The sequence below is a fragment of the Rhinolophus sinicus genome, chromosome 2 (assembly GCF_057876585.1).
Source record: "Rhinolophus sinicus isolate RSI-liver-muscle chromosome 2, RSI-T2T, whole genome shotgun sequence".
Classification (NCBI taxonomy): domain Eukaryota; kingdom Metazoa; phylum Chordata; class Mammalia; order Chiroptera; family Rhinolophidae; genus Rhinolophus; species Rhinolophus sinicus.
Genome location: NC_142502.1, coordinates 47358063 through 47384402, shown reverse-complemented (window position 1 = coordinate 47384402; position 26340 = coordinate 47358063). Strand labels below are relative to the sequence as shown.

The following is a 26340-nucleotide window of genomic DNA, read 5'->3' as shown; positions in this document are numbered from 1 at the left end:
ATAGAATCAGGTGGCTTTATTTCCTATTGGAATTTAATGTCACATCCTTATATATTCACTTTATAAAAATGATCAGATCTTAAAAATAATAACTTTCATGTGTAAAATTTTCACTACTAGTTTATTTAATCTTTATCTAGATGAGAATTTTGAGGATCTGACAGATTCAGTGTGTCTCTTCCCATCAGAAGCAATTCTCTACTTGTTTGTAAACTAGACATCTCAACTATGATAAAAAAAACACTTCCCTTAATTCTGAAGAAACCTGAAACACTGCAGTGAAACACAGGAGTATATTAGCATTGAAATTATTTTTTTGGCTACAGGTATTTTGAAAGAGGAATTCGATATGAGACCAAACAAATAACTGTGTGCCAATAAGTGTTTCTTATTCAATCTCATACCATCAAGTATATTACCTTCAAGTATCAGTGAAAAAAAAAGTGAGAAGGAAAGAGTGAATTTATACTTGCAGACCCACATCTGTCATGAATGTGTGCACCCACAGTCATACACTAGCATGCCACCACTGTTTACAATCAAGGAAAGCTGAGAGTTAAATGAGATGAGTAATCAAATGCCCAGCATATGTTGTTTTTGCATTGTTAATGTGACCAATCATTATTAAAATTCATCATCTTTTAATGCTATCTGTTTACCATAGTTAAAAAAAAAAAAAATGCACCAACAAGGGAACAGCAGACACACTCCTCAACAAAAACAGGGTTCTATTTAGAGCAATACTGGAACCAGTGCTTTCGTGAGGAGAAACTCAGATTCAATGGACTCACCATTGCACTGCATTTCAGAATTCTTCCTTTACTGCCGTATGGATTGAGTGCTAAAGAAATGACTGAATAAAAAATAAGGAAACAAGAAAAAAGAAAAAAAAAGAAAGGAAGAAAGAAAGAAAAAAAGGATAATAGTAAAAAAGATTGTGTAATGTTCAGTCAAAAAAGTAAGGCACTGAAAGAACTATTGAAAATTTTGACATCTGTTTATCTGTTTATAGCTATGGCAAGATTACTCATATTAATTCTTGTTTAAAATGCCATATGAAGGGAAGACATTTGTGCAAACAAGAGTCATATTTGAATTGTAGATCATGTCTTCACCATCTGTGAGAGCTGATGGTGTTGCAAAATTAATGTGTTAATGAAATCACAATAATTTCTCCAAAGTAATGGGTTCTGAAGCTGAGAATGACTATTTTTTGAACTTTGATGTCTAGTGATTTCCAATTGGGAAAAGCTCTCAGCCTTTAATTAGTTCTGCAGCCCAATTTTAAAATAAATTTGGTGATGCCTTTCTTTTGCCAGGAGTAGATTTGAAAGGGAGGTGGGGGGGAAGTCATAACAACTTTTGGAAAATGTTCTCTGGTGTTTGAAAAGTTGTTAAATAAGCCTGTGTGCCAAGTAATGTCACCAAAAATTCTGACTACTAAGAGAGAGTGGGCAAACAGCTCAAAAAAATAATTCTAGTTTGCTGCAACATCACAGGTTGGGAATAGCTAAACCTCACACAGACTTCATGACTAATTCCAAATTTCCCCTTGGAAGGCAGACATAATGATGTTCAGTGCTTTGTGTTATTGGTTAACACAGCACACCCTTTCCAACTGCATTATTGAGCACAGTCAATAGTGTAAAGTGACTCTGCATGAGGAGAATTTTAAGGGGCTATATTTCAAAACCCGCTGAACTTTCTGGAGAATCCTTCTCTCCAAAACTATTTAGATTTGCATTTACAATGAGCCTCTTTGACAAGTGAAAATGTGTGGGCAGGTATATTTATTCCTTTTTGTCAGATCCACCTTAAAGGAGACAACACAATTTCTTCTTCTTCTTCTTCTTTTTTTTTTTAAATAGGAGATTGGGATAATTGCTGTTCTGAAGAGTTAATATTTTATAAAGCAATTCTGGCTTCCAATGAGAAATCATTGTACAAACATTTAAGAATTCTACCTTTTAGAAGGAAACACTTCAGTCTGTTTGAAAAATTGTGATAAAATTTGAAAGAACCTTCACATGAAACATGAAACACTATCTACCCAAGGAAATTGCTTATCTTACCTTTTTCTTTTTATTACTGTGTTGTAGGTATGTGACTGGTGTAAGCACATAAGACACACAAAAGAATACCTGGATTTTGGGGACGGGGAAAGAAGGCTTCAGTTCTGCAGTGCAAAATGTCTCAATCAATACAAAATGGACATTTTCTACAAAGAGACACAGGCCAATCTTCCAGCTGGGCTGTGCAGCACATTACACCCTCCCATGGAAAATAAAGCAGAAGGTACCGGGGTGCAGCTGCTCACTCCAGACTCTTGGAATATTCCTCTAACAGATGCTCGGAGGAAGGCCCCCTCCCCAGTGGCTGCAGCTGGCCAAAGCCAGGGCCCTGGCCCAGCGGCGTCCACCACCGTCTCTCCATCTGACACTGCCAACTGCTCTGTCACTAAGATCCCCACGCCGGTGCCCAAGTCCATGCCTATCAGCGAGACTGCAAACATCCCTCCCGTCGCAGTCCAGCCGCCTGCTAGCATCGGGCCTCCCCTCGGCGTCCCGCCGCGCAGCCCTCCCATGGTGATGACCAACCGGGGCCCAGTGCCGCTGCCCATCTTCATGGAACAGCAGATCATGCAGCAGATCCGCCCACCCTTCATTCGCGGGCCGCCGCACCACGCCTCCAACCCCAACAGCCCTCTGTCCAATCCCATGCTCCCGGGCATCGGGCCCCCGCCAGGAGGCCCCAGGAACCTGGGCCCCACTTCCAGTCCCATGCACCGGCCCATGCTATCGCCCCACATTCACCCCCCGAGCACCCCGACCATGCCCGGAAACCCCCCGGGCCTGCTTCCCCCGCCGCCCCCGGGCGCGCCCTTGCCGAGTCTCCCCTTCCCTCCGGTGAGCATGATGCCAAATGGCCCGATGCCGGTGCCCCAGATGATGAATTTCGGGCTGCCGTCGCTCGCCCCGCTGGTGCCGCCCCCCACTTTGCTCGTGCCATACCCCGTGATCGTGCCCCTGCCCGTGCCCATCCCCATCCCTATTCCCATCCCTCACGTCAATGATTCCAAGCCCCCCAACGGATTTTCCAGCAACGGGGAGAACTTCATTCCGAGCGCCCCTGGCGACTCCTCGGCAGCGGGAGGCAAGCCAGGCGGACACTCCCTGTCCCCCCGGGACTCCAAGCAGGGCTCATCCAAATCCGCTGACTCGCCACCCGGCTGCTCCGGCCGGGCACTGAGCCTGGCACCCGCGCTCGCGGAGCACGGCCGGGGCGAGGTGGTGGACCTGACGCGGCGCGCTGGCAGCCCCCCGGGCGCGGGCGGCCAACTCGGCTTCCCCGGCGTGCTGCAGGGACCGCAGGACGGCGTCATCGACCTGACGGTGGGCCACCGGGCCCGGCTGCACAACGTGATCCATCGCGCGTTACACGCGCACGTTAAGGCGGAGCGCGAACCGGGTACCGCGGAGCGCAGGACCTGCGGCGGCTGCAGGGACGGGCACTGCAGCCCCCCGGCCGCCGGCGACCCAGGCCCAGGAGCCCCCGCGGGCCCCGAGGCTGCCGCGGCCTGCAATGTCATCGTGAACGGCACGCGTGGCGCCGTCGCCGAGGGCGCCAAGATCGCGGAGCCGCCACCAGAGCAGCCCCCGCCGCCGCCGCCGCCGCTGCCCGCGGCCCCCAAGAAGCTGCTGTCGCCTGAGGAGCCCGCGGTGAGCGAGCTGGAGTCCGTCAAGGAGAACAACTGTGCTTCCAACTGCCACCTGGACGGGGAGGCAGCCAAAAAGCTGATGGGGGAGGAGGCCCTGGCGGGGGGCGACAAGTCAGACCCGAACCTTAATAACCCCGCGGACGAGGACCACGCGTACGCTCTGCGGATGCTGCCCAAGACGGGCTGCGTTATCCAGCCTGTGCCAAAACCCGCGGAGAAGACTGCCATGGCGCCCTGCATCATCTCCTCGCCCATGCTCAGCGCCGGGCCCGAGGACCTGGAGCCTCCGCTCAAAAGGAGGTGCCTCCGAATTAGAAATCAGAATAAGTAAAAGGTTTGTATGTCCACCGGGGCTCTCCGCACGAGCCAGTGCACCTCTCCTTCCTGCTTGCAAGGCAGAGGCGAGAGCGTTGAATTGAGAATCATGATCTTACCTTACATGGTTTACAGTACGCCTTGTGTAGTCACACTCTAGCATCGTTTTGATCCAACATCGTTCCCATTTTACAGCTGAGAAAACTGATTCACAGCATGTAAATACCATGCCCAAGGTCACTTACTTAATAGTAAAGCCCAGTCTTGAGCCTGACTTGGAAAACTGTCTCCTTAATTACATTTTTATTATTATGCTCATCTCTGTAATTCACCCTGTTGGAGAAGAGGAAGAGGTAGGAAGGAAGGAGAGATTGCCTGGGGCCCGGTAAATAACGCAGTCATGAGGTTATTAGGCTGTGGTAAAAGGTGAGCTGGGCAACTTTCTGGAGCTACTAGACTCATTAGCAGAAGGTCCAAACTCAACAAATGTTCTCCATAACCACGGGATTTTATTTGCAAGATGAGAATAAAAACTAACCTTTGTACATGCTTATGCCACCTGAACCCAAGTCACTAAGCCCTCTTTGCATGGCAGGGTGTTAGAACAGTGACCCATAGCTCCTGTTCATGGGATCTTCTCCTTCATTTTGTCACCAACCAGCATTCCCCAGGGCAAGTCTCAAGCATCACTGACCAGCTTTGCTTTCTCCCAGTTTTTGGACTCCTCAGCTTAGCCGGTGGGTTGCTCCCCTTTGCTGACTGCGGGAGGCTTTGACAGGGAAAAGGGCCACATTGCTGATGTGGGTGGCCATGCACATTTCTGACCTCAGTGGGGGAATCTTCCTTAATGCCAAGTGAGATGCTGATAATGCGTCCAGAATTTCCGTAAGGGGAAGGGGAACTAGCATGTGTGACATGCCCGCTATACCCAGATGTGGCCTCATTTGATCGTCCTGCCAGTCCTGTTGGAATAGGCATCAACTGCATCTTCTTACCAAGAAGGAAGGTGAGATGTGGCCCAAATTAGAGTTGGTGAGTGGGGAAACCAGTATTCAACTCAGGCCCGCTGAACCCAGAGCCCAAACTCTCCCCTTTATCCAAGAGATCAGCAAACAGGCTGACTTTCACTTGAGATGTATTAATTGTATATGCAGAAGAAGGGAAGAGAAGTGAACATTTATTGAGTACCTAACTTGTGCACAGCTCCTTCCAGGAGCTGGGAGATACAAAGGTGAATGTGACGCAGTGCTGCCCTCGAGGCATTTACAGTCAGTGGGGATGTAAACCCTGGGAGGAAGGAGGCCTGGGAGAAGTGGGCCTCGTAGGAAGAACAGTTTCTCACGTCGATATGTATAGGCCCTCTTCTAAGTATTTCTCAGTGGTATTTATCTGTATTCAGAGCCATACGACAGTTATTAGTATCTTCATTTTACTGGTGAGGAAACTGAGACGTAGAAACCGAGTAGCTTGCTCAAGAACACCAAGTTAGTAAGCATAGTCGTGATTCAAATCCAGGTTGTCTGATTCTAGAACTATACTTTCTTTAAACCACTCTAAAAGAATTGGCTAATTGGTCCCTTTATGACCCTAAAATTCTTTTATCCACCTCCGTTGTCTTGGTGGAAGTTCCTAAAGAAAACCCAAGCTTACCTACCAACTTCTCTACTTGCTTAGACAATATTCAATTTTTTTTGACAGTGTTCAATTCTTGTTTTTTGAGCAGCAACAACTACAGGCCTAGAATACCAACCCATTACTCCACAGTGGAAAATATAAGTGTGGACCAGAACACTTGGTGTGACGTGTCCAGACCATTACCTCTAAGTCTAGCATATTTATATTGGCATGTACCTAACTTATAGCCAGAGTTTGCCTGGGAAGCATAGAGCCAGAGCAAGCAGGCTTGTTGGGCGGTACAAGAGGGAATTCTCAACCATCATAGTTTGAGGTTTCCTTCTCCATTGATGGCTTTGCCAGTAAGAGCAGGATATGAAAAATCAGTTCACCATGCCTTCTTGCTTGTACAAGTTCTGCTGTTTGAAGACAGATGGCCTCAGCCTTCTCATTGTCACCTCCATTGAAAATGCCCCTGATTTCTCCACCAGAGTAATTTCAGCTGGTTCACAAAGCAGTGACTAATGGGAAGATGTGGGACAAAAAAGGGATGGCCTTTAGAAAGCCTAGAAAGCATCAGGAATTGTAATTTTAAACACATTCGAATATCACTCATTCAAATGACATGAAGAATGGGAAGGTGAAAGATTTTACTACTGTTACTGCAGTGAGAAGTGACCAGGTCAAGAATAGTGGCACTAGCCCATAAGTAGCATGGGGCCAAAAGAACATAAAGGCATGAAATATATGATGGCTATTTGGATGATACATGTTTCTGAATAAAGAATCAGGCGAGGGCCTTGTGTGTAGACCAGAGTCGTTACTAAAAATATTAACCTGGCTTTAGCCAATTTCAGAAGATGCAATGATGAAATAGCCCATATCCCCTTGAGATCAGAGAGTTCTTTTTATGATGGGTCCCTCAAGAAATTACAGCTTTTCTCTAAAGTCAGAGACAGTCAGGCTTTGCCAGCTACAGTGGGGTGACAAGGCAAGTGATTTAAGATGGGGGAAGGACCGCCTCTCCTCCGCTAAATCCCGTTTCCTCTTGCCCTCTGTAGTTCCATGTCACCTCAGAAGCACAGTCTCAACCTGCCATAAGTCACTCACATTCTCTGACCCGTCCTGATCTTCTGTGCACCTGTGGTGCTTGGGTTTGTTCTCTGCCGTCAGAAACCCAGCCCATTTGTGTGGTTGCAGAAATTGGAAATGCATCTGTTAAATAAAGGACTGCATGGCTTTTGTGCCCTGACAGTGAACACTGTTTGGTGACCAGTTTAAGACAAAGTGGAAAGTATTGAAAACCAAAAACAAACCTGGGCTGAGGTTGGTGGGTGAGGTGCAGGTGAGTGATTTCTCCATATGCTATAGGTGACGTTATATTATTTCTCATAGGAAAGTCTGTCAGTAACTTCAGTTGGGGTTCTTCATTCTTTTCACTAGGCCACCATTCTCATACTGTATTACTATTTTTAAAATAGTTTTATTTGTATTCAAAGCATACTTTATTTTGAAATCAATAATCCAGGTAACTACAATTATCTTCAAAGAAGTAATCATATTTGCTAGTTCTTGCCAAATTATATATATATATATATATATTTCCATCTTGAAGTTACTCTATTCCTGATTACCTGACTTTATGCATTCTTGTTTGTTGATATGATTACAAGTTATTTTAATAGGCAGACATTTTCCTAGGTGCAGAACCAATTAAGTTTAGTCAAAAATTTTAAAAGTTGTAAACTTCCTTTAATCTTCAACTTTTAAGACTCCAAATACCAGTTCTGTAGCTTCTGTAAGCTAGAAAAAATATCCTCCCAAATAATAAGGAAAACAATGTATAAACATTTCCCAAACGATTCTAGCCACAAAGAATTCCATTTATAAATGAAATACTCCCTTCTCTGTCTTTGCCTTAGAGTTTGGGAATAACTGTTTGTATTTGTACATTTTCTGAATTTCTACAGTTTACACTTGTTTATGGTACATTGGGGAGTTCAGAGTAACCATTTGCAAATGTTTGAAGATATTCAAAAGAAAATTATCCCCCCTCCTCGATTTTCCAGGGAAATGACATATTCTCTTTAAGTAAAATAATCAATGGAAAAAATGTGTATCATGAGTAACCCTTTCACCCTCACTTTTTCCATTCCCGAGGAGCAACAAGTCCATACAACTTCCCACCTGTGTGGCTCCCAAAATTCTGAAATGTTTCTAAAACCAGAAAGAAAATATGAGACTCTTTTCCCTGGCCCCAGTTCCAAGGTGCTCCCCCAGCCTCAGCAACAGGGTTTCCTTCCACTTTTAGTTTTCTCCAGGAGAGCTGGAGGAGGCAGGTAATTTTGGCTTCTTGGAGTTTCGAGTTTAATGATTAGTCTGGTCATGGGGCCACGATCCCAGAAAGGACTATTTCAAGAGAAGGATGGGGGGCTCGCCTCCTTAGGAAAGCCAAAAAGTGGAGGTGACAGGTAAGTTTTGCCAGTTTAGTTTCTCTGGCTAAGAGTAGTAGGCTACTTGGGAAGTCAAGTCCATCCGTGCATTTGAAATACTTCTATGGGTGCCTACTTTTAAAGCAAGAAAAGAAGAAAAACTGAAAGTGAAATCAATATAAATGGGTTGTGTGGATCCTATGCCAGACTTGAGATTTTTAATGTTCAGTACTTGATATTTGGAAACGTTAATTGCAAACATAATCCTTGATGTTAAAGTTTTGGCTGTCTGTCAGGACTCAGATGGCTGTCCAGTTCTGGGTATAGGTCATTCAGAGAGCCAGCAAGAAACCCCCAGGTTGGCGTCATATGCACGTGAGGGGTGACAGCCTGGCAGATTGCTTGCTGTGATCATTTCAGACTCATAGAGGAGAGTTTTCTGGAATAAACAGTCAAGATCGGCCTTGGACGCATCTCATTCAACGCTGCTGGGTCTATTTTAACCCTTATGACAAGGGGGTAGAAGGAGGGTTTTCATGTGCAAGCATCTGGCTTTTAGATATTATTCCAATGCTATTATGATGGAATAGGAAAATGACATGTGTGACCGGGTATTTATTTCTTGCAGATGTAGCCATACCCTCTCCCTTCAGCAGGGCTGGGACTAGGGTGAAGCAAGAGAAGTGCTTAGTGTACAAACTAGAAAGAGGAACTCACCCTCAAGGTCATCAAGGGCAGTGCTCGTCACTGCCCTGATCTCCAGGCCTTCTGATCCACGTGGCCTCCCCCTAAAGCTGATCTCCCGGCTCTGTGGAATAGGCCGTGGATGGCCTGTAGCAATTCCTTCTGGAACTTGGTGGAAAGTTTTATGCGCCTATGCACAGAGGCATTTTCTTGGGAGGAGAGGTCCATAGATTGTGACTTCAGGAAAAGTTTGCCTTACATCTCTGAAGGATTACCTTATATTATCACCAAGCAATATCAGAGCTGGAGTTTTTCTTGTTACTCTGAGGAAACTGAATTAACTGTAAGTTTCCCTTAAAAGCTAGAATTTATTTTTCACAGTTTTTTTTCCTGCGGACTGTATGTTGCCCAGTCATTGATGCAACTACATAAGGTAGCACTAGCCTCCGTAAGAGTGCCTTGGTGACAATACGCCAAGGTTATAGATTATAGGCTTTTCTTGAAGTTATCAGACCCTGTGAGTACCCACGGTGAAAGAAGAAAAGGGAAACAAGAGAAGAAACACGCTAGATACTTCCCCAGCACTTGGACTTGCCAAGTTCACACTGTGCAGGGAGACGTCCTTCAGTTGTTGAGGCCAAGGGAGTGGATGGCTAGATCTAGTCCGAGAAGTGGACAGCTCAGTCAACACCAGGGCTTTGATGTGGCCAGGTCTGGGGGCGCTCTCCATTCTCCCCAGCTCCCTAGCTTCTTCACCTGGACAGAGTGTGCTTAGAATGGTGTGTGCATCCGACCAGCTATTAACAAGCCAATGCTCAGAAGGGCATTGGAAACAAGCTCCTTGTCTGATGTCTAATGAATCTCTCCCTCGCTGGCCTGAGCGGCTGCCTGGGCATCATGGTTCAATCACTTACACCTATGTTCGTTCAGACAAGCGTTGCGGAGGGGCAGAGGTGTTTGAAGACCAAAATACACTACAGCATGGAACACTTACCTCATGTGGTGGTGGAACACGTACCTCCACCCATCACTGCCTTTGCCAGACTCTCTTGTCAAAGAGATTGTGCCCAAGGGACAGAGGCTGACCATTCTATTTCCCTTCACCCTGTCCTGGGCAGATTATTTGTATTCGTCAGTTGCCATTTTAAATGCACAACAGTTACTACTATGTGGATGCACGTTAAGGCGATGTATTCTGCATGTGTAAACTTTTTTTTATGCCTCAAAAGCATCAAAGGAATCCATTTCAGAGAAACAAATTAGCTTTAAAAGATAAACAATGTAGCATTGGCATCATTTAACAGGGTCCCATTCTCAAAGAAAAGGAATAAATGCCATCTCGGATGCCAGCTCTAAAAACTAACCACGTAGAGTTCTCCCAATTTGTGAATTTCCACAGCATTCTGCTTGAGAAAACATAGGGTGGGGTAAGGATTGAGAATGTGAGGCCATCAATAAGGAGGGAACACACACACACACACACACACATTATTTTAGGGGTGCTGTAAAAGATTCTAGTAAAAATGACTGGAGCAAAAGCAAAGGGCAATAACAACAAAAACTTGGAATTAGTCTCTCTGTGTTTTAAAATAACTCTCAATTGTACTAAACGTTCTTAAATGGAAACCAGTCAAGTTGCCCCTGAGATCTCTTAACTCTGTGCTCCTGGGACCAAGCTATGGCCATAAGCAACACCGTGCTTGTGCTATTTTACCACGTTGCCCAAATGCACAACTCGGAATAGGGAGAAGGGAACACGAGAGCAGAGCTGCCTTTCCACAGGTCAGGACAGTGACGAAGCAAAGCTGTCCCGCGTTCCCCAGCCTCACTCCATCCACATATTTGCCTGCACAGATGGTTGTCTCATCATTTCCCCTTTTGAACCTCTGGTTTGTTGTCTTTCTTTGCTAGCAAGCTGTGTTTGTTTTCTGTAAAAAAGGAAGTAAGAATGTGACTGATAGCGTTTAAAGAACAAAAGGGAGAAACACACTTTATGGACTCCTTTGATATGAAACATTGACCTAACGTCCAGAAAGCTGCAATTAAAAAGTATATCTCTTCTTCATTTGCATGGCTTGCTTCCCTAGACATGTTTTTGGTATCGAAAATGAATGGTATTCCCATACAACATGTGTCTCAATTTGTAATGATATCCTCCTTGCAGCTGGCTTAGTTCTCCAAGTGTTTCTAAAATGTTACTGTCTTAAATTTGAGCCAACCTACAATAACAAATTATCTGGAAGCAAAGTGGCTAAGCTGCATTTGGTGAGAGAAGGGGAAACCCTATATTTCATTCTTCAACTCTTGTTTTGGAAATTCAGACTGTAACATGATCTTTTTCTAAGGAGATCTACACTCACACACTTTAAAAATTGTGCAGATTGGGTGTTGTGGGAGCAAGAATGATCGGGTTTAAGTTTCTCTGCAAAGTTCTGCATCCCATCAACAAGACCTTTTGATATTTTAAACCAATATTTAGAATAATTTCAAGATATTTGGAGCACATGTGGTTAAATGTAAAACTTTGTCATTATGATTTGTTAGATGCTTATACTTTAAATATTTATAAGCCATTTTTAAGTACTTTATCCAAAAGCTTTCCCCCACTAGAATACTTTAATTGAGTGGTGTCTGAGTGTCACTATATATAGAAGATACAGGGTGAAGTCACTGTAGCACACATGCACGTTCTTCCTGCTTTTCTGGTTTTAATTCAAATGCAGTGTTTAGTAGATTCAGCTTATTTTTTAAATGTATGAAAAGTCGTTAAACAGAGCTGGTTGTCTGTGATTTAAAAAAAAAAAAAATTTCCCTAGTCCTCCAAAGGTAAAACGTTTAACTTGAATTGTACTGAGTCCCACTTCTTTTTCTTACCCTAAGACTAATTAGTAAAGCTTTCCATTAGAGTGTTGGATCTGAATTGGTGTCCTTGTGAACTGAAAGCGTCATATTATTCCTCGGAAATGCGTTAGGGACAGTTTATTGGGGGGTAGGTTGAATGCTTTACTATTCGCCTCAGCCATCTTGGAAACTAAGACATAGGGTCCTGTCTTTATCATAGGTATCCTATGTATACACTTAATATGAAAAAAAGGAGAAGGGGAAAAAAAACTATTTCCACACTCAGAAACTATTTAAGCTTTCAGAGGTTATAAATTTCAAACTGACCACTGGCCTCTGGGGCTCACACTCTTTAATGGTTGGCAAAATACCACTTTCTGGTGAGAACAGGGGGGGAAGATGGCCTAAAAAGGCTCAGAAACTTGCTTGGACATCTAATAGTTCTTACCAAACAGAATTTTCATGAGTTAAGTGTAAATGAGTCAGAAACATATAGATTGAATTTCTTTTAAAATACACATGGGTTTAAAAATTAAGGCCAAAGTGCTTGGCGAAATAAGTTTTGGTTTTAGCCAAACCCCAAATGTTTGAAAAAAATAGTTCTACAATTTGCCAAACCAAAAATACATCCAGGTCCCTCTATCCCTCTTATTTAGTAGGATGGCATCATAAATATGGACTTAATGTCTATTTCCATATTCACCAAGGTTTGAGTAACATGAATCCCAAATATTAATTGAAAACTATGAAAAAAATTTAGCAGAAAAACATTGTGACTTTGCAAATGAAGATGAGGAGCCACCAGTTGGGGTTCTAGTTCTGATTTTAACAGCACCCCTGACTTTCTGATCATTCGATCAACCTGTTCTCTGTCTCATCTGTGGTGTGTGTGTGTGTGTGTGGCCTAAGCACAGGAATAATGACTTCTTTTAAAAATCCTATATTTAGAGTTCTTAATTATACTTAATTCATATATTACAATCCACAAACTTAATAAACTCCTAATCATATCCAAACACAGGAAGGCTGTCCCTATCACTTATTTATGGTTCAGAGATAGTCTCTATTTATTTCCCTAGAGGATACAACATATCCATTTTTAACTAATAATATCTACACTGACTTCACGCAGGGGCATTGTCTTTAAGAGATATCAGAAAGGAAGGGAGGGAGGGTGGGCAAGCAAAGGAAAAACTTGGGAGGAGGAGTGGCAAGAGTTCTTAACTTGTTTTGAGGAGCTAACAACCTGTGGAGAGAGACAAGGAATAACCAAGGTCACACTTACCAACAACACGCAGAACCTGCCTGCAAACTGATATGACACTGTGGACAGTAGGCTCCAGCGAGGGCAGGGGCTGGGGGCAGTGCACTCGTTGTAACCCGGTACGAAGCTCCGGGGCTGGCAGCGTGGCCACACCAGTATTTGTTGATCAAATGTAGAAGAGGAATCCCAAGAGAGGAATAGCTAATGGAGTCACCCTGAGAAAGTTCCATAAAGCAGGTGATTCGGAGTTAGGTTCTAAAACTGGGGAGTGACATGGACAGCAGGCAGGAATCGAGGAATAAGGGATGCGACAGGCTGTCAAAAGCCATGGATGCAGAGAAGAGTGAGTCACATTAGGGATGACTGTCCCCTTCACGTGGCTGGAGCAACGGGCTTACATGGCATGGGGAGAGGAGCGGGAGGTTTTGGACTTTGTATTCTGCTTTAGGCGGCATCACCACATCCTCGAGTCACAGGATGAAATCTGTGTTTGAGGAAAATGACTTTAGCAGCTGTTCATAGAATGAAAGGAAGCAGGAGAAAGACTGGCATCGCTAAAGCTGATTGTTGCATTCTGATGACAGGCTAATTACCAGCGGTCGATTCTAAACATTGCAGAATGTTATTGCTAGTGTGACGGGCAGAGGCTGCTCCATCTATGTTTGAAGTATGTAAAGCCACTGTGGCAGGGCAGTGGGGGGAAGAACCCCCTTCTCTGTGCCCAGAGTAGGCCGAAGGAGGCTTCAAAGCACATGGTGGAAGGAAACCTCACAACCCACAGAACATTCCAAGGTCCAGTCAAGAGGGATGCTGGCTGGGCCCCAGTTGCCATGGCAACGGGCTCCGCCCTTTATGACAGACCAGCTGTCTGAGCCTTAGGCCAGCAGGGAGGACGAGGTGTAGGTTGTGGTGTGGCGCACAGAGGCCAGCAGCAGCTCTCCTAGTCGCCTGAAGGACTTCCCTGGTGATGAACACGGAGACGGGACAGTGGCCACCACAGTGATGCCCAACGCCCTGCCTTTGGACTGAAGAAGTCATAAGGCTTGTCTGCCTGGCTCTATTTCAGACACCTTCAGAGATTTTCGCAGAATCTGAATCAGATTCTCCCCAGGCCTGCAGGTACTGTTAAGGGAGTTTGGCAACTTTTGGAGTTGTCCCTTTATCTTTCATGACTTCCCAGGCTCTGGATCTTACGAAGCTTTCACATGTGGCAACAGTGGACTCCCAGTAGTGAAGGAAGGCAGCAGTGTGGTTCTGAGGATAAGAACATCTGCTTCCGAGTTAGGCTAGCCTGAGTTAAATCCCAGCAGAGATCCTTACTGGGTGAGGGAGGAAGTGGTTCAGTCTCTCCGAGCTTTAGTCTCTAGGCGATGAGTAATACTAACAACAGTGTTGTGAGGGTTAGGTAAGAAAATAGGTAGAGTGTGGCGTATCACAGGTGCCTTAGAAATGGCAGTTACTGTCCCATGACAAAGGCTGCCATGCCTGAGAGGAGAATACAGGCCTGGAGTAAGATTTGAAATCTAGCTGTGTCTCTTACCAGCTGAGAGTTTGGACAAGTTTTATAACCTCTTTGTGCCTGCATTTTTCTCATTAATAATTATAACAGCTAGTATTTTTGGAGCACTTTCTATATGTAGGCAGTGCTCCAAATGGTAACTCCTATGGGGATACCATTATTAAACCCATTTTACAAATGAGAAACTGAGGCACAGAGAAACTGTTTCCTACCCAGTGTCATTGGCTAGTAAATGGCAGTGCTGGGAAGTAACTGGCAGCCTGGCTCCAGCATGTCCATGCACAACCACATCTTATACACAAAGATGATAGCCCTTACTTCATAGAGTTATCACTCTCCAATGTAAATAATTTTAAGTGCCCAAGAGGTGCCTGGCACATAGTAGGTGCTTATTATAAGAATTGTCATGGTGACTCCTGTAGCCCAGAACTTGTTCCCTTGGATATGTAGTGGAAAATAATAAAACATTTCCATGGGGTCAACTTTGGAGGTTAGGAAAACCATTCCAGAAATTCTCACGAGATGTCTGGTTCCATTTTTACAAGTAGATACTGGGACAAGCAGAGCAAATGCTCAAGGTCATAGAATGGCGCAGCCAGGATTAGAACCTGAGTCCTCATCTGCCTTTCCTCTCAGTGAGACACGGGATACAACCACAGCTGCTTGAGTTACACACACTGTGCCAAGCACCAGAGTCAGATTTTTACCACCCACGCATTGCTTTCTCGGGCGGCTGATTTCAGAGAGAAAATAGGTTGTACCTGAACATCTGGGGTTGAGGGGTTGCAGGGTTGCAGAAAAGCAATTTTTAAAACAATTTTTCTTTTTTTTTTAAATCGGGGAATGTTGGGGAACAGTGTGTTTCTCCAGGGCCCATCAGCTCCAAGTCATTGTCCTTCAATCTAGTTGTGGAGAGCACAGCTCAGCTCCAAGTCCAGTTGCCGTTTTTAGTCTTTAGTTGCAGGGGGCGCAGCCCACCATCCCATGCAGGAATTGAACCGCAACCTTGTTGTTGACAGCTCGCGCTCTAACCAACTGAGCCATCAGGCCACCCCTCCAGAATCTCAGCTCAGATTGTTGTCTTCAATCTAGTTGTGGAGGGCGCAGCTCACTGGCCCAGGTGGGAATCGAACTGGCTACCCTGTTATTAAGAGCTCACGCTCTAACCAACTGAGCCATCCGGCTCCCCCCAGAGAAGCAATTATTAACCACACTCTTCATCTCCTTGGCTGTTTGGGGCTGGAGGTAGCATGGGGAATCAGTATGCTTGCTCTTATTTTTTACAGTGAAGTTTTCATGAACATGAAATCTGCGCCGGCCCCCTGCTAATGGGCTGGTTGTAAAGAATTCAAGTGTTAGAAAGACCACTTTTCCAGACCTCACCTAAAATCTTCAAATCTATTATTGATTCATAGACCATAGCTACTTGCCACATAAAGCTTCTATTTTTTCCTCTGGGTTCTTTTTAAAAAATTTAGAATGCCTGTGTTCAGATAACATATAGAGTGAAATAACAAACTCCGTCTTAACACAATAAACATCTACTTTTTTGTCCACAGCAGAATTTTGGGAAGGCACATGAACCAGCATCAGCTCGTTTGTATATTGATGGGACTTGAATGAAGAAAACACAATTATTTTTTTCTTATCAAATGACTTCTCAGAGTTCTTGCTTGCAAAGCAAGGAAGCTGGACTCTGTGTGTCTCTGAGGCGCCTTATGGCTCTGACGTTGTGACCCCGCTTGTCAGGGAAAGGAAGGGGAGAGATGAAACCTGAATTGGGGGCAGCATCCTGTGGAGGGGGTCATAGGACTAGCTTTTCCCCTTTCTAGTGGTGACCTTGAACACGTAAATTCCTTAACCGTCCTGGTAAAGTTTTGCTCATCTGTAAAATGGGGACAATAATGAATACTTCAGTAACACTGTTTCAATAAAATAAAAGTCTAAGTGAAATAAGTATGTAAGATATACTTGTTTTCAAGTGAACTAAGTATACAAAAGTGCCTAGTGCAGTATTGGATATAAAGTAGGTGCTGAATACAATTTGACGCCTTGCTTTGAAAATACTGCAGCGTTCCCAAACCATTATAGGAAGTGCTTAGTTCTGAAAGCCGGGGGCATAGGACTCCAGGCTCTTCTTCAGCATTTCATGCAGAACATTAGCTATGTCATATAATTCTTCTTTATTTTTCTCTTGTGAATGGATATAGCCACCTGCTCCAATGCATTTGTAAAATGTACACTGTGAATCATAAATCCTTCCATGCTTTTAGAAAAGGGCCAGAGACAGGGTCTTTTGGTTTGCATAAACTCCCAGATTCCAGAAAGGATTTGAGGTAAAGAAGATCGAACCATTGTCCAGGTTGAAGATACTTTGTGAGTGCACAAGAGGGGGTTCCTTGCCTTGGTTCAGGGTCTTTTGTTCCCTAGGAATTTTTAAAGGTCAGCAAGAAATAAGAGACCTCCTTGTAAGAATAAACAGACCTCTGCCCATTTAACCAGCTAAGTAAAAAGACCCAAAATTTTAATTTGCAAAACAAAGAATTAAAGATGGAGTTATCCCAGTAGGGGGTCTTGTATGGTTCTGATTTTTATTGATTAAAGAGTAAAATAAGAGATGTTGCTAAAGAAGAAAATTATAAGAAAAAAATCAAGGCTTAATTTTTTTCTTTTATTTTTATTTATTTTTTTATCACAAGCGTATCACAAATTTATTGAGCCATGTGTCTATAGTCTTTTTTTAAAAATTTTATTAGTTTCAGGTGCACAAGACAAAGCAAAACTTAGACGTTTATCATTTATATCCCTCACACTGTGTGAACCTCCCGCCCCCTATCCACTATCCCTCTGTTTTTTCTTTTAAATATGCATGAGCCTTAGCTTGTCAAAGCCATGATATAAACAGCACAGTGGTGATGAAGTTGTGATTCAGGCCAGAGCCCCGCACTGAGCTTAAGCTGAAGTTGAACTTTGGCCCCCTTCTCACCATGGGTTATTTTCCATAACAATTACACTGAAAGGAGAAAGGATGTTTTTTAAAGACTTTCATCAATTAGTGAACTATTAGAAAAGACATGCCATCTACTTCATAAATGAGAATGCTCTCCATCTTGGTAAAAGCCACTTCAAAACTCTGCATGAAGCAATGGTTGACAAGAAGAGAGAGAATATTTTTTTTGGCATAACCTTGCAAAGCGATGGCTCTTTCTGGGATGGGTTTGGTGCGGAGACCACTATCTGGCATCACATCCAGGTTTATCAGCTGGTGCAGGTGGCTCTGTTCACTGACCATGGGGCTCTCCCCTTGTGAGTGTCCCAGAATAGCTGCGGCTACCTGAGAGCAGTCCAGTCCTCAGGGACTCGTTATTGTCCCAGATAAACAGCGTGGCTGAAGCCAGCACTTAATGGCTGTATTTAACCGTGATAAGTGATGGGCCGATGAGCCTCAGTGAGTGGCGTCACTGGTAGGGCCTGGGTATTTGGACAAAGGCAAGCCCGGCTTGGCAACAGGCATTTCTTGCACATCATAGAGTTGATGCCACAGGGTTTTAGACTCCTGGGAATAAATATGACAGACACAGGGAGCTTGCTTTCTAAACAGGTAAGATAAAACAAACCTACTACCAGATTTTGAGGATGCTAATTACAAAGGTATTTGAGGAAGGAAAGAAGAGTAAAAATCTGGAAAATGGATTAGATTGATCTAGGCAGGTTTCCTGGGAGAGGTGGGCTCTGGCACCCTGGAGGGACTGGCTTGGAAAGGTGGGGACATAGACTAAGACAGACATTTTACTCGGGACACACATTTACTTTTGGGAGTGGCTGCCTGGAAATTGTGAATTCTGCTTTCAAATGCAGCCAGCATAATTATTGGGCCAGAGAAGAAAAGGTGAGAAGGGTCATATTTTGAGTTATCAACATGGAAGTAATTTATTAGTACTCAGGCACAATTTTGTTCTCTATAATTCTCTGAAAATTCGGGTGTGATAAAGGAGGACGAGTAACTCAACCACATTCTTAGCAGTGCTTTCCTGCTGATTAGGACTTAAGTGTCAGGTGGACAGAGCGTCTGTCAAATGCCCTTGATGTGACAGACCTTATGATTCCATGAGGAAGACGCCTCACTCCTTTGACCCAAAGGGGCAGGTGGGCCTGGAATTCTGAGGGCACCTGGCCTTACATGCCTGCTGGAGACCATGAATAGTGGAGCTGGTCTTCATACACAGTACATACATGATACACAGGATGGGCAGTGTGCGAGTGCTGTTCCATGTAACAGGGCTCTGCGTTGTCCTGCCTTCAGACAAACCCCCAATGTAGAGGAAAACCCAAATGTTAGGCACAAATGCAGCCCTTCCCCAGAACCCCCTGCATTAAGAGATACCCCAAAAATCTCCCCCAGAGGTGAGTGTGATGGGGGGTGAGGGCAAGCTGGGGATAATAGAGAGGAGATCTTTCTGAAACTGGACTTCGGGGTCCAGAAATGAATAGTCTTCCTTACTCACTGATAACAGATGAATATCCAGCCGCTCAAGTTTATAATCCTCCATACTTGATAGTGGCTTTGGTTCAAACATCTTACAATCACAGAATAGGAGAGATGGAAGATATAATAGAAAATCTCACCCAGGCCCCCATTTCACAGGGTTGGGGAGGTTAAGGAATAGGTTCCAGGTCACACCGCTCGGTAGGGGTCATGCCAGACCGTAACTTGCATCTCCGTCTCACTTATTGTAATAATTTCTCTTTTGCTCAGATCAAGAAATTTAGAGAACAGATTTTTCCATAAGATCCCTCTGCTTGGCGAGAGCAAAGTAGGAACCGGTTCAGGCTGTAGGACTTCTTGCCATGATCACTTCCTAAAACTCCAAGCTTGCTTCCTCCCCACTCTTGAGTTTCATACCTTGCGTACCAATGACTATCAGGAAGGTGAAGCCCAAGCTTGGTTCTTCGTTTTCATTGATTCCAGAGTCTATTCCTGTGTCACCAACAAGGCGGCTGCCCTGAACCCGCCAGAGCCAGAAGAACAAATGAGGATGACTTCTGTATCAGCCCCTCCTCAAATGTTATCAGCAGGAAGGGACTTGTACTGCCACCATCTGGCCTTTGTGGGGGTCCCAGACACGGCAAGTATGTGGTGAGAGGGAAGGAAACAGCACAAACTGTCTACTTTGCCATTCTCTTAAAATAAGCTCGGTGTGAGGAGGCTTTCAGAGCAGCAGGAGTGGGGCTGCAAAAAAATAGAGTGTGCTGCAGCTGCACCCTTTAGAACTTTGGGGAAAACACATATTATTTACCAGACAATAATAGATACCAGAGAATAATAATGATTATTACAGTGTTGGGGATGGCAAATGCTGTAGTTAAGGTTCCAGAATGGCTCTCATTATAATCCTGTTTTCCCAGTCCCTTATGAAAGCCTTGAAATTTTCTCCAAGTTGGCCAATGCAGTCCACGTTTGGCCCTGGTCCAGAGGTGATTTGAATATAAAGAAACTTATTTGAGAAGGAGTCCTCTTTTGGGGGCGACATGATTACATTAAAGGGAAAAAAAACAACAACTATAGCCTTGAAAAAGCAGTTGCAGCATTCTTAAGTAATTCAAAATGGTGGGGTTTCCCAGTCACTGGAAGAAAGTGGTAAACACCTTTTATTTTTTTCCCTTTCCTTTTTAAAGAAAGGATTCAGATGCTCTCTCTGACTACAAGATTTGATCATTCTTGGTCCCCAGCCCAGAGGTGAGGATGGTTTCCCTTTCTTCCACAGCAAGTTCCAGACTGTGCTTCCTAAATGAAAAAGAATCATTCCCAGAAGTAGCTCCACTTGTGTATTTGGATCCATTTGTCACTTCTGAGGCTCCTTCCCAACCCTTTGTGGCCTCTCATTTGATGTTGGCTCTTGGTGTTTTTGTTTTTGTATCCCTTCTTGCCATTTTCTCGTTCTCGGAAAAAAAGGGGGATGGGCAGGGAGAGAGGAAGAAAGGAAGGAAAGAAAGGAAGAAAAAAGAAAGAGAAAGAAAAGTGAACTCTTTATTCAGAGATAAACACCCACTTTTCCAAATCTGACCATGCAAAATAAAAGGGTTTCCATGGCCTTGTAATTCCACCCCCATTGCATATTTGTGGTGTTTTGCATTTTCACTTTGGTTATTTAATATACATATTAAATGCACACTGATCTGGTGATTTAATGTGATTTGGGGAACTCAGGCATTTCCTGTCATGCACATTCAGATTTTCAAACCTTGTTTTTGGCTGATCATTATTATCATTACCATTAACACCAGGATTTGGATAGCGGGGTTCAAAGCACAAGCTTGTACTTAGTCCTCCCAATGGGCATTGGACCCCCTCACACTTGTGCTCCATTCATGCTACACACACCCTGAGAAAGTTTCCAAGTCTCTTTGAGGCCTCCATCTCTTCATCTATAAAATGAGGAAATTGTAGTATGTTATCTCTGGGGTCCCTTCAAATTCTAAATTCTACCACCTCGCTGAAATTATTTGTTCATTGTTCTAGGAAAAATCTCAGCAGTTGTAAAGATGTTTACGAGTCCCCTGTCACCACCTCCTGTTAGCCAAATTTTACCCATGCACATTTCTGACATCCCCATTTATGGGCAGGAAAAACAGGTGCTGTTTTGGGGCATGGTGGATGAGGGCTGGTTGAGCTCGTTTGTTTGACATGTGCATGCAGCTGAACTAGGGGCTGGGTGTAGAGACGTGAGCAAAATAGATACAGCCCCAGCCTCAGGGACTTTACCATTTGGTTGACAGACTTCTGAGTAGCTGCTTATTGGGGGTGACTCTGAGTGTCCTCAGGAAGTTGTATTTCAAACCAAGGGACTGGTAACAAATGAAATAAGCCAGTAGGGACGGTGAGACAGAGCTTAATGTCTGTGGTGGAAGTTGGGGTGGGCATTCCCCAGAAACTGTCTTTCCTAGTGAACAATGCTGTTCAGACCCTCTACCTAGGATTTCAAGACCTGGTTGGTTTATTGTCTTCCAGTCCCGAGCTACTGTTTGGTTTGGGTATGAAGAAATGTGAATGGCTCACCTTTGTCAGGCAAGACCTGCAGAGGAGCATTTCTTCCAGGTCAGTTGCCTCCATAGGAAACCTGGGAAGATAAGTCTGTATGTCCATAGTAATGTTTCACGTGCTGAGAAGTGAATCTCTTGGCTTTCCTCCTTTGCAGTAAACCCCAGGGCTGTTGCATAGAGTACGGGGCTGAGGTCTGGAGCTCCAGGGTCCTCTGGGACCTTGCCCAGCCCCGGGTGACGTTGGCCACTCAGAAGACCTCCTGCCAGTTCTTGCAGTAACATGGAGGGTGAAAGTTGCTGGGTCGCAAAGGATGTAGTTGTGGTCTTCGGGTGAAGGTGTGGTGTACCCTGCTCCTTGTGGTATTCCAAAAAGCAACTCAAGTTTCATTTTTTCACACAAAGCTGGCAGGGCTGACCCGGAGCAGAACCGTGAATGAAAGTCACGTCGAAATCACGCTGTGCTGCCTTAGTTCTGGGGACTTGTTTTAAGCCTGACCTGACTGGAGAGAGTGCTGCTCTGACTCATGCCTGGGTTCTCCCCAGCTTGCGGGGAGGGCGTGGTTTGGTCCAGTGGATTCTGACAGGCCTTTTCTCCTCTTTTCCAGGAACACTCACTCACAGGGTACCTTGCATGGAGAGAGGGCGCAGAGCAAACCATGTCACGCCATCCAATGACACCAGCTGGTCCGCTCACCACCCTCTCTGGCTAAAACTCAAGCAAATAAAGCCACTTCCTGTCATTAAGCATCTCAGAGGAAGCAGCCCTCCCTTGGTGGCCTCTAGCCCAGAGAAGCCAGCACATCTTGGACCCAGCCAGCAGGCCCAGCCTTCCTGCTGCCCCCATCTCTGCTTCTCCCCAGAGGAACTTAGGGATTTCGCCCTTGGTTTTAAACAAATGAAACACCAACAAGCCACAAGGACCAATGTAGGTATTCTCCCCGCTCTATCTTCAAGGCTCAGAGGGTGAGGCTGGAAGACGATATGGATTTGAAAACAAACACCTTTTTTAAATCTTTTTAAAAACTGCTGTGGTTTTGCTGCTACACTAAGAATTGTGATTTGCATTGTACGGTTTTGGACCTATACTGTTCACGTTTTGACGGCGGAGAGGGATCGCACTGGAGTCCCAACGCTTCAGATTCATCTCTGTCCTGCCCAGGATGCACTTTTAAATGAAGAGTTAGAATATTTTATTGGCTGATATACTTTTCTTGTTATTTTTACAAAGGCCACCTTTATCCTTTTTAATGCCATATTTTCAGTGTTACACTTTTATGGCTTTTAATTTTCGATTTGACAGATGTAAGAAGCAGCATGAATAGTTTATACTGTGGTTTTTCAGAGACCGAATGCCAAGAGAACTCGGTAAATGTTTATTCTTCTCAGCTTTCTCTTTAAATTCCCCTAAATAGCGCCCCATTTGGGAACAGAGCAAGAGTGTTGAACTGAAGACCAAAATGCCCTCAAGGTGTAAAATAATCCGAGGGGGAATATTTGCTGGGCGTCACGAAAGACTTGGATGAAATTTCAACCCTGATGGTTTTCGGTGATCCAGGAAGTCAGTGAAGCAATCTCTCTATACGCAGAGCCCTTTCATGATAATTAGAATGGTATGGACAAACCAATGAAAACAAGAGGGAAAGTGAGAAAGATCACCCATGATTCTGTTTCACTGTTTGCTTTCTCCTGTCATGGTGAAGAGAAATGTGCAATTCGATCCTCAATCAGTGGGTGGAGGATAACAGGGTAGATTTTCTTGTGTGCACTTGTACAGTTGTAGCTGCGAGTCCAGAAGTCCTCTAGAGCATGTGTACTGGCACTGAGTTGGTGAGACAGTCGTGGAGTATCCCATTCTGATGAGTACAGAAAAAAGAAAAAGAAAAAAAAAAAGAAAAAATAAGAAAAAAATCCAAAAAAAGAAGAAAACTAAAAAAAAAAAAAAAAGATCAAATCACCTTGTGATTCAGTGTATCTGTTTACTAACTCAAATAAAGCAATTGTTCCCTCTGGAGGGGTCCAGGTGCCCCCCCTACAAGGCTGCCAAGCCAGCAGCAGGAGGGGTGGGGGCGGTGGGCGAGACCAGGTCAGTGTCACGCTGGCCTTGAAGCACCATGGGCCCGTGGATGAGGTGTACATACTGTATTTCTATATTCTCCTTTGTACAGTCACTTAACAAGTCAAGCTACTGTTTTACAGGTGCTCCTTATTTATTAGAGCTGTGAGAGCTTGGGGGACACACCTGGCGAGCAAGCGAGCTCGCTTTTTAAAAATGAAATTGGGGGTGGGGGGGAAGGGAGGTGGGAGGGAGGGAAAGCTCGCAACCCCGGGGAGAGATTTATAAAAGTGAACAAAAGGAAAACTTCCAGCAACAAATTAAACAAACAAACCAACCCCAACACCAACCCCATCCATGTGGGAAGCAGCAGCCCCTCCCCTGGGTGCTCATTTCCCTGCGGGTCTCCCAACATTCTCCTCTCTCCCTGACCGGTGTCAGATTCATCAAACAAAAATAAATCTCTAAGAAAAAAAAAATGCACTTACATGTGCTTATTTTGCTTTTGTCATTATTATGACTATTATTGTTATTTTCCTTGTCACTGAAGGTGTTCATTTCTTTCCCCCAGGGAAAATTTTTTAAAAAATAAAGCGAGTAAGTTTTCAAAGCTGTTGAGATATAGGGGTGATGATGGCCCTTCCCCACCTGCTGTGAGTCACACTTCTCTGCAGACAAGAGTTCACTGGTCTGTTGGAGGGTCCACTGCTGCTCACACACAGTGCATGTGGCGTGAGTTCCTGGGCCTGTGACCTGTGGTGTGCCTTCCCACGTGCTCTCAAGTCCTGATCTTCATGGGCTCCAAGTCTTCAGGTACAAGGCTCAAGAAGCTACCGCCAGGATGCAAAGCTCCCCCGCCATTCCACTCCCATCAGTGCACCATCTCACCACGTGAGCTGGGAGGTGCTTCAGTTTAGCTTTATGGGAATGGGGTGGGTCAGTCTGGTTTTTCCTTGGTACCTGAATGAACATCAGAAAGTTTCTAAAGTGGAAAGTACATTAGCACCTAGCTCTAGTCAACATAGACCTCATCCAGTCCTCTTGTTCTACATATGAAAAAACTGAAGCCCAGGAAGGTAAATTGATCTGTCCAGAGTCCCACACTGACTTGGTTTAGCTTGTCAAAACACAAATGTTCATGTAAAACTGAGGCATTCTCAGCAGTTTCCTCTCAGTAACCATCCTAGGATTGGATTCTGGAAAGCTGGTTTCTTTCTGTTGTGGAACCTGAGGAGATCTGGAAGTTTCCTGATGTGGGCTGTGTTTACGACAGCACCACCATCAGAACACCCCAGGCCCAGCAGAAGATGGGCCAGGGCCTAGGACACCCAGCTGTGGCTATCCGGGGCAGAGTTTCCGATAGCTTTGTTCATCTGGACTTGGCCATAGAGAAAATCATCCAGGATATTGATTTTGCTTTTGTTTGTAGTCCAAGACTGTCGAGCAAACATTTTGACCCTTGTGGAAACAAAAGGCACCTTTGTTCCAACATAAAAAGATTCCATGGCATCTCATTAGACATCAGTATACCTTTTCCTCCTTCTCTTCCTTCTCTTAATCTTAGTGTTCCCTGAATACACAATCCTCTTAGGCTACAAAACTGTATAGAAAGAGAACTAGAAATAATAATGCAAACAATTACTAGCATGTATTGAGCATATGTTAATAGCATCATTTCATCTTCACAGTGACCCTATGAAGAAGGTCCTATTATTTTCCCTTTATTACATATGAAGAGCCAGAAGCTCAGCAAGTTTAGTCATTTCTCAAGCTTACGTAGCCAGTGACTTGCAGAATGGGATTCAAACCCAGGTTTGGCGCCAGAGGCCGTACATCCAATCTGGACAAAAACTGTTGACATCTTCATGAAGAGTTGTTTTTTACTTCCTGTAAGTTTGTGGCAGTTACTCAGTTTTGTTCTAAAGTATCCCTCATTTTGTTTTATTATTTATTTATTTATTTATTTATTTATTTATTTATTTATTTATTTGCTTACTTACTTACTTATTTTTAAGGAGGGTGCAGCTCACAGTGGGCCATACGGGTATTGAACCGGCAACCTTGGCAATATTAGCGCCATGCTCTAACCAACTGAGCTAACCGGCCACCCCAAGTGTCCCTCATTTTAAATGCAGCCAGAGGGTTGAGTGTTAATGGTTACTGCCTGCCACATTTATTGGGTGTGGGAAAGTGCTGAGGCCACTCCACTTTCTGAGAAAGGAGTCAGTCAGGGTCTTCCTTGGGGGTTATCAAACCCCCACTGAACATAGGGCCTCGTGGGTGATGCTGAGGAGATGTCGGAACAGGGAAACGTTCACAGCTCCTATCCCAGTGGCTTACACATAACAGGAGAATGGGGCTGTGAAAAAGATGGACCGCTTAGTCTCACCAGGGTGCTCTCTGGGTGTTTTCCAGGGTTTATGGAATTGCCTATCAGGAGCCTGGATTCACAGCTCGTCAAAGCTGTCCTCCCTTGCACTGCAGGTGTTCCCCTGACACTGGAAGGGCAGCTTGAGCCGCAAGCAGGCCTATAGGTGCCAGCTCATACTGCCCGCCTGGCATAGCCAAAGGCCAAGGCTGAGGCACAGGTGCAGAGGCACTCAAGACTCATACCAATGTCCTGCCCTCCTTGGCCCCTCCTCCACCCCAGGGGCCAGAGTCTTAGCTTCCTTGACCAGCTTCAATAGGGCCCCACCCTGGCACATGTCAAATCCTGCTTACAACTCTTCAGGGTTCCCCAGGGGCCTACAGAGGCAAAGCCAAGAGTGCAGTGTGGCAAGCAAAGCCCTCCCACCGGGCCCCTGATCACTTCTCAGCCCCACCCGCACTCTGAATTAGGAGCTCTTTCCTGCTGCCCCC

At 44.7% G+C, this 26340-nt stretch overlaps 1 protein-coding gene across 2 annotated transcripts in view; it reads left to right on the top strand.

The window, feature by feature from the left end:
• SOBP (sine oculis binding protein homolog) overlaps window positions 1-23968 on the top strand; it is a 162307-nt gene extending 138339 nt beyond the window's left edge. For both annotated transcript variants that reach the window (XM_074333361.2, XM_019735036.3), the window contains 2 exons: window positions 2100-4052; window positions 22034-23968. In XM_074333361.2, the coding sequence (XP_074189462.1) occupies window positions 2100-4049 (1950 nt within the window). In that variant the 3' untranslated portion in view covers window positions 4050-4052; window positions 22034-23968. The remainder of the gene's footprint in view (window positions 1-2099; window positions 4053-22033) is intronic.
• The last annotated feature ends 2372 nt before the right edge of the window (window positions 23969-26340 follow it).